Source organism: Melozone crissalis, unplaced genomic scaffold (assembly GCF_028551555.1).
Source record: "Melozone crissalis strain CALT ecotype California unplaced genomic scaffold, PUWL_Pcris_2 ptg000017l_1, whole genome shotgun sequence".
NCBI classification, from domain to species: domain Eukaryota; kingdom Metazoa; phylum Chordata; class Aves; order Passeriformes; family Passerellidae; genus Melozone; species Melozone crissalis.
Window position 1 is genome coordinate 14,832,081 of NW_026535795.1, and position 10,913 is coordinate 14,842,993.

The following is a 10,913-nucleotide window of genomic DNA, read 5'->3' on the forward strand; positions in this document are numbered from 1 at the left end:
TAGAAACAACTGCATGAGCTAATCAAAGATCCACCTGTTGCATTCCACAGCAGCAGATAATCAATGTTTACATTTTTTTCCTGAGGCCTCTCAGCTTCTCAAGAGGAAAAATCCTAAGGAAAGGATTTTTCATAAGAGATGTCTGTGACAGGACTGCCCAGCTTCAGCATTCCCAGGAATTCCATCACTGCCCATGGAGATGTGGGAACCTGAGGCTGAGGAGCAGACCCTGACCAGAGGGGCCAGCAGGGAGCACACAGGCTGCACTTGCAGCGGCACAGATGAACAGAAATGAGCAGTGGCACAAATTAATCTTCAGCTGCCATTCTCCTGCAGGGCACCACTGCAAACAACAGCTAAAAAGCCAAAAAAAAACCTGTTTCAGCCCTGATATAAAAGCAGTGGCTGTGCCCTCTGGCAGGCTGGCCAGACCCTGCCCCAGGCACGGAGCTTGCTCCCACTGGCTCAGAAGGCTGGTGACCTGCTCTGCCTGACTTGCGGACATCCTCCCGTGTCCCTGTGCTGCTTGGATGAACTCTGCAGGGGCATTGCCTCCCCTGGGCAGCCACAGAGCTTCCTGACCCTTGGCTGGAAGCAGGGATCCTGCCTGCAGCCCCTCTGAAGGACAGGCTGTGGGCTCAGAAGCCAGCAGAACACAGGAGTAGAGTTGGAAACGCTGCTGGATGCTATGCCAGGGTGGAGACAAGCCAGGGAAAGCACAGAACCTTTGGCATGCTCGTGAGCTGGACAGGGAGGCCCCAGAAGGTTTGTATTTTTAATAAAAAATATAAGAAAAGAGGGGGGCAAACACACACACACAAAATAAAAATTAAAACAAAAAAAAAAAAGGAAGGAAAAAAAAAAAAAAGAAGAAGAAAAGAACACCACAAAAACCCCGTCGGGAGTCAGGCAGCCTGAGCTGCCACCCCGTGGCTGGTCCCAGAGTTTTCCCAGCCCCAGCAGGGCCCAGGTGTTCCCAGGAGCCCCGCAGGAGCAGGGGGTGGCTGCAGTCCCTCACTGAGCTCTGCTTTCCCTGGGCAGGTGTCCCGCCAGCCCTGCGGGGGGAGCTGCTGGAGGGGGCTGCAGGCACACGGCAGCTCCTGCAGCTTTGCAGCCCTTCCTGCCTTCCCTGCCTGTGCCCAGGGCTGCCCATGTCATCCTTTGTCCCAGCTTCCATGTGTCTGCCACACACATCCCTTACCAGGGCCTGTTTGTGCCCTCTGGCACCTCTCCTGTCTCCCTCTGGCTCTTTCAAGCCCAAATTCAATTTGCTTCTCTCTCTCTCTCAGCATCAGGCAATGGAAATGGAGTAAAACAAGCCATTTTTTTAAAGAGTGTGAATTTTAGGTCAGTTCCCTGACCCAGGTATCATCATCACCACACAGGCATTTCCATCCCTGTGAAGTGGGGACAGGGACAGGGACAGGGATGCTGTTTGCACTCTCTCCAAGCACCTGAGGAGTGTCTGGGGAGCAGGGCTGGAGCCAGGACACGTCTGGCCTGGCCCTGCCGTGGGGGTCAGAGGCAAAGGAGGTGCCAAAGGCACAGCCATGACCCCACACTGGCCCCTCCCTGGCCATGCTGCCAGGCTGCCCTGGCTTGGAGCAGCCTCTGGCGCCTGGCAAATGCCCAAGGGGCTGGAGGTGATCAGGGCCTGATGGCCTTGCAGGAGCAGGGCAAGATACTTCTCCACAAGTCCATTAGAATATTGCATAATCTGTATTTCAATTGCACTCCCCAGCTGGAAGTGATCAGAGCTCTGGGACAAGGACCCCACACAGGGTCAGGCTGCACTCACGGCCTCCAGGCCCTGCAGGCAGCAAAGCAGCAGCTGCTGGAGCCTTTGGAGCTGCAGGCAGGCTCTGGAGATGCTCAGCACATCGTGTTTGCAGGCTGTGGGACAACAAGAAATGCAGCACCTCGGGCCTGGGGCTTGTTACTGGGAGAAAGGAACAGCGGGGCTCATGGTGTGCCAGTGCCAGGGGGATGGGCACAGCAGGGGAGGGAGGAACGGCTCCACACGGGGCTCAATGAGGATCCCCGCAGGATCCAGGGCTCAGTGAGGATCCCCACACGATCCAGGGCTTCCAGCAGTGCCCAGACGGCCCCAGCAGCACCACTCAGTTGCCAGGGACAGCTGCAATATGGAATATTGTCACTGAGGCCCCTCTCTACCCACACAATCCATGCTGAGGAGGTAACAGAGAGAGAGCCAAGCACACCCTGCCCACAGCGAGCAGGAGTAATTCCTGCGAGCTTCTCCAGGAGTGCAACTGGCCTGAGTGCCACTGCTCCTGCAAGGCAAGGACACGAAAAAGAGACAAATCTGCAGGGCTGCACCGGTGATAACTCTCCCCACAGCCCCCACACGTTCAGCTACTCTGAGCTCAGCTGAATAACCAGGTAAGGAGCTGCACGACCCTGTGTACCTACAGATACACCCAAGTCCTGTGGAGCCCCTCAGCCTGGCTGAGCACCGGGATCCCCCGGGGCAGCCTGTTTGAGGGCTCGGTGACCCTGCAGGACTGCCAAAGGCTGTGCCCCTCCCAGCCAGGCCAAGACTTGACTTGGATTTCCCTTCCCTTCCCTCCCCTCCTGGCCCCTCTCGGCCGCCGTAGGGGCGGCCCCGCCCGTGTCACGTGCGGCGGGCCCGCGCGGCGATTGGCGGCGCGCGCGGGCCGGGCCGGTTCCGGGCCGGGCGGGCGGATCCCGGCGCAGGATCCCGGCGGATCCCGGCGGAGCGGGATGAGCGGCGGGCGGCGCCGGGACGAACCGCCGCACCCGCAGCACCACGCGGTGGCCAACGGCGGCGCGGCCGGGCGCGGCTCCGTGTGGGGCAAAGCGCTGCGCAGCGACTCCGCCTGGCACGACAAGGTGCGACCGGGGCGGCGGGACCGGAGGGGGCCCTGAGGGGGGGGCGGGACCCGCCCGGCGCGGCGGCTCCGTCCCGCGGGGTGCCGGAGGAGCCGCCGTCCCCGAGCACGGTTGAAGCCGCTGCGGGGACCGGCGGGCTGAGGCGGTGCCGGTGCCAGGGCCGGGCCGTGCCGGTGCCGGGGCCGTGCCCGCAGCCCGGGGGCGGCTGTGCGGTGAGTGCTCGCGGAGCGCAGCCGTGTTCGCCGATCCCCCGTGCCGGCACATGGCTCTTTGCTCTTTGGGCGCGCAGCCAAGGGAAACGCGGTGTGGAGACACCTCCGCTACTTTGGGCTTGTGGTTTTACCCTCTGCTCGGATACAATAAAAATGTCCCTTGTGTGGTTCAAGGGCAGCAGCCGGAGCTTTCCGAGGTCTCCCCGTGCCCGTGTGCCCCTGCGGTGCCTGTCCCGTGCCCGGAGCCGCCGCTGCAGCCCCGCCGTACCCGGGCACACAGCGCGGTTCGGCCTCTGCTCCCCGCTGCTGCCTTTGCCTTTGGCCTGGGGAAGGGGCTCGCTCTGTTTCCCTGGGGCTCAGACAGCAATCTGTGTCGCTTTTTCCTTACCTGGGGCTCGTGTGTCCCTGCCCCCTCGCCTCTGGCACATGGAGCTGGAATTTCAGAGTCAGCAGGGGAGCAGCGACGGCTGTGCCAATGTTTTGATTCAGTAGGAGGCGAACTGAAGGCTGAGCTGCCTGTCCAGTGCAGTGACCAGAAGAGATGTCTGTGTCTTACACGGATTCCCGTCTTCTATGAGGAGCTGAACAGCTGGGACATGCCACAGGCTTTGGGGATCTCAAAGGCTTTGGTGTTTGGGGGGATGCTGGGACAAAATCAGTTCTGGGGAGGCTGGGAAAAGACATGTGAGCTGAAGTGATGCTTATTAAAGTGTGAGCCCTGCTGTTAGGCTACAGTAGCTACTGAAGTGTGTCCCTTGGACCGAGGGATGAGCAGAGCCCTGCTGCTCAGGAAGCACAGAGCTCTCATGGCACCAGTGAGGTACAGCTGTGCTTTGGAGCTGCCCTGAGCCCCAAAAGCTCTTGGGTGCAGGAGGGCTTGGACTAGTGTGGGTAGAGCACTCTCAAAGCATAAACAGTTCTTTAAACTTGTATTCCAGGGGATTATTATTGCACCTTTAGTAAATAAGGGGACTAGAGACTTGTTGGCCTCTGCAGTTGGCCCATTGGAGGACAGAGCTGTGTGTTTAATGTGGAAGCAGAGGAGTCCAGGGTGCACAATGCCTCAGGCTGCTTTATCTGTTCTGAGTGCAATATTTTATACTCTGAGTGGGGAGCTAACTGTTCAGTATGCTGAATTTTCACCTGGTAATTGTGTGGTGCTTTAAAAAAAAAGAAATGTAATAAATGCCAACATTTTTCTTGTGCTTTGTCTCCTCAGGACGAGTTTTTAGATGTGATCTACTGGTTCCGGCAGATCATCGCCGTTATTCTGGGAATCATCTGGGGAGTGGTTCCACTGAAGGGATTCGTGGGAATAGCAGTGTGAGGTTCATTTCCTTTTCTGTCTGGTGTGTGTTTGCACGTTTGGGCTGGCCTGGGAGCCCGTTTGGGGCTGTGCTGTGAGCAGTGGGCTGGCTAAAGGCGGGCTCTGCCTGCTCTGGGTCTCACAGCCAGCCCGTGGTTAGCGTGAAATTCACCCAAATCATAACATGGCCAGCAGTCTCTTTCTCCTCAGCCTGATTAATACTTCTAAACATTATTATTGTTTTGCTGTTAAAAGGGGCAATGGCAGAAGAAGGGAGCTAGCATTTCGATTGCCTTGGAGTGTGTCCTGCACGTGTGGGAGGGGCTGGCAGTGTGGTGCCTGCTGTGGTCACCCAGGAAGGAGCATCCATGGGGGAAGGTGTGCATGTCCTGGTCTTTGAGCCCTGCTCAGACAGGAGGCTCTGTCAGCAGACAGGGACAGCTGCTCTGAGAAGATGAAAAGATTTGCTCACAACATGAGAGGCTGGATCCCAAGCAGGCACGGTGGCAGCAGCAGAGCTTGGCAGCACTCCTGGCTTCCTGACACGGCCCTTTGAGCCATGGGGTGGGGAAGGCAGTGCCTGAAGGGGGTGTGTGTGCATGGAATCCTTGGGAGCCAGCTCACCTTCCCAGAGGTGTCTGAAGGCTGCAGTGAGTTATGAGGAGAAAATCTGTTTGGGCCTGACACGTGCCTGCAAGTGTTCAAGGGCCAGCAGAGGTGGGGACACAGTCCTGCTCTCTGCACATCTGCTCTGGGAAGATGCTGGATCTGCTCTGGGGAGCCTCTATTTGTAAATATCTCTGCCTAGCCAAGGTCTCAGTGGTCAAGCTCCAGCCTCACAGCTTTTCTTAGGCAAAATTCCGTTGTCATCTTGTCCCTTGTCCCAAGTGTTCTGGTTTTGGCAAGAAAGGGGAGGGGTGATGCTGCAGCAGGAACCAGGTTAGCTACAGCAAACAGTTCAATCTGAAGTGCCCCCAGGAACAGTTCATTGTTCTTACTTAGTCACCATGAATTGACAAGGCACCTTCGAGCACCTAAGCCCATTCTTAAGTGCTGAATGTAATCAGGAAGGATTTGGTGTACAGTGGAAAACCAGAAGTTTCTGGAAGTGTGTGTGTGGTTTCTCTGTGCTGTGCAGTGACACAGCAGCTCCAGCCTGCTGCTGGTCACCCACTTTGTGTGTGTGCTGTCATCCCACCCTTCCCACACAGCCTTCCTTGCAGGGCACAGACCTGTCCCAGCCCCAGGCAAACAGAAGGTTGTGTTTGTTCTCTCTGCTCAGCACAGACTGGAGAGCACTGAGGTGTCTCAGACTGAACCCTAGTGCTGGGGCTCCAGGGCACTATTGAGTCTCTCTGGCCCTTGTTTCTTCCCTGTTTGGTCCTGGCATGCTCACAGAGATCCAGCCCTGGGCATGGAGGTGAGAGTTTTCCCTCTCAGCTGCCTGAGAATCAAGAAGCACACTCAGGTTCTCTGTGGAGGCAGAGCTGCTGTCAGTCTGCAGGACAGGAGAACCTGCAGGTTTGCTCATCTGAGGATACTTCCAGCTTTTGACTTCTGCCTCTTGAGCCCTACTAGGAGTAGGTTGTGCCTTGTCAAGTGAACTTCATCCCAGCCTGGCAAGCTCACCTGGAGGGGCTCTTTGGAGGCAGTGTCTGAGCTGCCTGGGAAGCATTGCAGGAAAAGAATTCCTCTTTGCTTCCTCTCTGTTGTGGATGGAAGGTATTTCACTGCATGGCATGTGGGATACCCACAGCCTGTAGCACTGCAATGATGGTTCCTGACCTCTCCCTGCAGATTCTGCCTGATCAATGCTGGTGTTCTGTACCTCTACTTCAGCAGCTTCCAGCAGATAGATGAGGAGGAGTATGGTGGGACGTGGGAGCTAACGAAGGAGGGATTCATGACATCTTTTGCACTGTTTCTGGTAATGCCTCTTGCTGTCTTTAAGATGATTTGTGAATTGTGTTGGTGCACTTTCTGAAGAGCTGGGAGGAGAGCAGGGGAAGTGGTGAGAGAAGGCAGATGTGTTAGCACCAAGTGCCAGTGGTTGGGATTGCTGCCTGTGAAACACAGTGCTGACACTGGGGTTTCTCTGTGGTAAAGGATGCATCAACCACTCCCTCCTCTGTCCCAGATTCCCTGGTGGAGTTCCTTCCATTCCATCTCGAACTAGTTACACCTGGACTGGTGCTTTGGGTGTCTTTGTTTTTCCTTTGCTCCCCTCCCCCAGGTATCTGATCACAGCCCTTGATTAGCTGGTGCCTCTAAATCCCTGGAGGGGCTGTGGTGGGATTTCAATGTGGGGAGGCTGGCAGACAAGTTGGATGCCACCATTTGGGGCAAGTGGTGATCCTGAGATCTCCCCAAGATCACCTCAAGCTGGAATTCAGTCCCCTGTTGAGAGCAGGGCCTGAGGCTCGTTTGCTGTGTCTGACACCTCTCCAGAGGCATCCAAATAACTTTCCCTTCCTTTCCTCCCCACAGGTGGTCTGGATAATCTTCTATACTGCCATCCACTATGATTGACACAGTCTGCAGCATTTGCCTGGTAAATCAGTTGTCAATAAATAAGAGAAGGTTTTAATAAATCCTAGTCTTTAGTGGACTGGTGGCAAAGTGGGGAAGTCAAACCAGCTCTCCTCTGTACCAGTGGTGTGGGTAGCCTGGAGGAGCCCCAACTCTTCTGCTGGAGAAGCCTTTGTCTGTTTTATATACCCGTGAATTATTGGAACTATTAAAAAGCCATTGGAATTTTTGGAAGTGGTTCAAGACTGTTCAAATTTGGAACTTTCTGTGACTCTAGCCAGTAACTCCTATCAAACTCCTGTGCCGAAGGTTGAATCTGTTAATTTAATGTATGTGTGCCCTTCTGTTTGACATCTGTCATTAAACTCTGACTTGTCTTCCATGGTTGTCCTTTAGACAAACAGTGTTTCAAAAGCAGTTGTAGATACGTGGGCAGAAGGCACAGCAGCACCCAGGACATGAGCTGGTGGCTGTCCTTAGCATGTTTTTGTAGTAACCAGATCTGACTTGATTAAACAGACTGTGTTGTTACCATTTCTAATTTTTTTTTGTTTTGTTTTACTTGCAAATCGGTTGTCGATCTGAATTTTTAAATGCTTTTTGCTGAAGACAAATTTTTAAGTGATTTTGCTGGAAGAACTGATTTATTTGGTGAACCAAGATGTATTCAGGAGGCTCAGAAGCTCCACTGCACTCTGCCAGCCTGACTACCAAGTTGCCATCACATACCTCAGAGCTTTGTAGTCTCGAAGGAGTCACTCTGGAGATACCCTGTTAAATGTTAGTGTTTCAATTTGGTTTTCAGCTCTTGAATTCAACTGCTCTTTGTTCATAAATGCAGGACACTAAAACACAATCAAGGCAGCTATTATCTTAAATGCAGAAGTACCAACTTGCAAACTGAGCAGAGTATGCAACCTGTGGTTTGGGAGGTGCTTGATCACTTCATAGCTCAGTCCCTCCCTAGTCATGCCCTTTTTGTGCATCAGTGGGGAGTCTCTGCTTTAAGGTATTTTTTAAGAACGTGTCTTTCAGAAATAGTTCTTGGGAAACACGCACAGTCCTTGTTCTTGTCACAGGACCTTGTAGTCTTGTTGCCATGTGGTCCTTGCTTCTCTAAACAGCTCAGGCACCCAAAAAGAGTCCTGACCTAACGCTGCCTTATAATGAGGGGTTGGTAGTTTAGTGTGCTCTTGCTGCAAGCCTGCATTGCCTCCTCTCTGGTGGAAGTGCCACAGCCTGGCTCTCACTGGGAGTGCAAAGCCAGGGATCTCAATCTCCAAGTGCTGAGCCTGGGCGAGCCTCCATTCTTACCAGGGAAAACCTGTCTGTTCTTGGGGAAGAAACAGCCCTGGTTATTTTAGGTCCTTGGGATGCCAAGGGAAGAGTGCAATAGCAGACAGCTTCTACTACTTGTGAGTGGCCAATTTAAGTAAATTATCTCAAAAAAACTTCTTTATTTTCTCCTCTCTATCCCCAAACTTTTAGTCTGCTACTTTCTCTTCCTCTCCTATCAGCTGAAATCATTAACTTTCTATGAGAATTACATAACCTGCTAGTGCTAGGTCACCCTTTCCTGCTGGCATCTGTCTGCATCTTAGCTGCTTACAGCCATCAGTAAAACCATTGTATACTTGAAATGCTCCAATAAATGTTGCCTGAATTATCCACTGTGCAGCTTCTGTGTCCTCTGGTCTTTGATGTTTTGTAAAATGGTGGGAGTGTGGGATTCCTTTCAGAGTTTGATTTTTTGGTAAAGTTTTTGAGATTCTTAGATCTCTTGTGCTGCACTTTGAGAAGAGGCCAGAAGCATTTGCAGTGGCAGCTAATGCTTAGATCCATGCTTCAGCTAAGCAGGCTAAGCCATGTTGCCTGTTCAAGCTGTTCTTTTAGTGACTGTCCCTGCCCTGTGACACTGAGCCAGTGCTCCCTCCGGAGTGCTCAGGTGTGCTCTGGAGCAGGACCTGGAGCACTGCTGCACCATGTGCAGAGAGAGTGCAGAGCTGCTTCCCTGACCCTCTGCTCTAGTCCTTGCTTGCTGTGCTCCCCCCAGCTCAGCTCCTTGGACAGCTCAGTGCAGTTCCAGTGGCTGCAAGCTGAACCTGAGCCAAGGAGGATCATGACCATGAACAGACATTGGCCTCTGGTATCTTTAAGGCTCCTTGTAAAGAATTTACTGATTGCTGTTGCCCAGCTGCAGGCTTTTCTCTCTTCAGGTTCCTGTTTTAAGGGGTGGCTCAGGGGCTAGGAGCTGGTATCCCCTGTGCTGGTCAGCAGGAGAACTAAATCTTTGGTGCCTGCTTATGAAGGAGGGAGTTCATTTTAAGCTCAAGGCAATGTGGCAGCCAGCAGAAGGGAGCTGAGCATCTTGCAAACGATGAGAACTGTAAATACAGGGAGCACTTGCAGAGATTTGAGAGGCTGACACAGGAATGGTGTAGCAGAGAGCAGAGTTTGGTGCTGGGAAGACAGGAGAGCCTTGGCTGACAGGAGCAGGGAATGTGGGGGAGCAGGGCTTGGGCAGCACCCCTGCCCTCATTTCTGCACTGGCACAACGAGCTTGCTCTGCACTCTGCACTCCTTGGTGGGAAAGAGCCAATGCCTGGTGGGGCTCAGTGTTACCACAGAGCCTCAGCTCGGGGAGAACAGTGTCCTTCCTGCTCTGCAGAGCTGGGCTGTGGGAGCCCCAGCCGCTGGGACACACTTCCAGCAGCAGCTGTACCCCCATGGAGCTGACACAGAGGCTGCACTGCCCACAGTGCAGCTCCCTGCCAAGCTGCAGACCTGCAGAACATCACCTTGGCTTTCAGCAAAGAGCACCAGTCCCTGGCAGGAGAGAGAGATGCCCTGGCCTAACCTTGTTGAGAGGTGAGCAGCAAGTGTTTTGTGTGGTGGAACTGGTAAAGGAGTTTCTGGTGTCCTTGGCCTCCAGGCACATCATGTGCTGAAATTAATACAAGTTACTGTGGGTGTTAAAGGGAGAAAACTGGGGTGGGTGCCAAGGGGTGTTGGAGGGTGGCTGTGCCCCAAGGCATCCCAAGTCCTGCCAATCCCAGCTGTCAGAGCCCAGCTAGACCTCACTGAGCAGTGCCTGTTGGGGTGGCAGCACCCCCCAAGCAGCCTCTGTCCTCTTCATGGGGTGTCACCATCTCTGCAGCTCCCAGGTCGATTTCCAAGCTTGCAAAGATTGCTCACAGCTGTTGGCTTTCTGCTGCCTACAGGTGTCACGAAGCTTGTAACATTGAGACAATATATTCAAATAAACTTCTTTTATAAACCAATTAAACTAGATAAACCAATTAAACCTCAGCCAACATATGAATACAGATTCATGCTGTGAAGTAGAATTGGAACAACCTGACTGTAGGAATTCTCAAGATTTCAGAAGGGTCCCCTGGCATGCACAATCCCTATGCAATGAGCTGAGGGCTCTCAGCCTCGAGGAGCTTCGTGCTGACCCTCAGGGATAGTCCCCAACTGCTGACCCACAGCTCTGAGGAGCAACTCTACTGTCCCCCAGCGTGGCTCCTTCCACGTGGCTCCTTCCAGCCTGTGGGATCTGATCTGTGGTAGGACAGAGCCACGTTGACCGTCCCTGACCGGGGCTCTGACCTTCTGCCCCACCACAGCCCCAGGGGCCGGTCAGGCTGGAGCCAGCCCTGACACAAGGGGGTGGCAGAGGGGCTGAGGTGGCTGCTCCTGCCACAGCCAATTGCTTTGGGCTTGTCTTAAACACCAGAGAGGCAGAGGCTGGGCTGGTGGGTTGATCCCCTGCCAGGCAGTGGGTGGAAGAGGATGCAGTATGGACATAGCTCCTGGCCTTGTTGAAGATGCAGTGGTGGGGAAGAAACCCCTCCAGCTGCTGGGGATGGGGAGACTGGACAGATGCCTGAAAGTGGAGCAGACTGAGACTGGTTTGCAAAAGCCAAACTATCCTACTCCTGTCCCTATTCCTATTTATTTATTTACTATAGCTGGCAATGGTCATGATG

The 10,913-nt window shown here is 53.9% G+C and overlaps 1 protein-coding gene across 1 annotated transcript; it reads left to right on the plus strand.

The window, feature by feature from the left end:
* Positions 1–2,745: 2,745 nt before the first annotated feature.
* On the plus strand, positions 2,746–7,547 carry RAB5IF (RAB5 interacting factor). The gene is made up of 4 exons (XM_054274873.1): positions 2,746–2,874; positions 4,306–4,409; positions 6,190–6,319; positions 6,880–7,547. Exons 1-4 carry the CDS (start codon positions 2,746–2,748, stop codon positions 6,919–6,921), a joined length of 405 nt encoding a protein of 134 aa, XP_054130848.1. The 3' UTR covers positions 6,922–7,547.
* Positions 7,548–10,913: the final 3,366 nt, after the last annotated feature.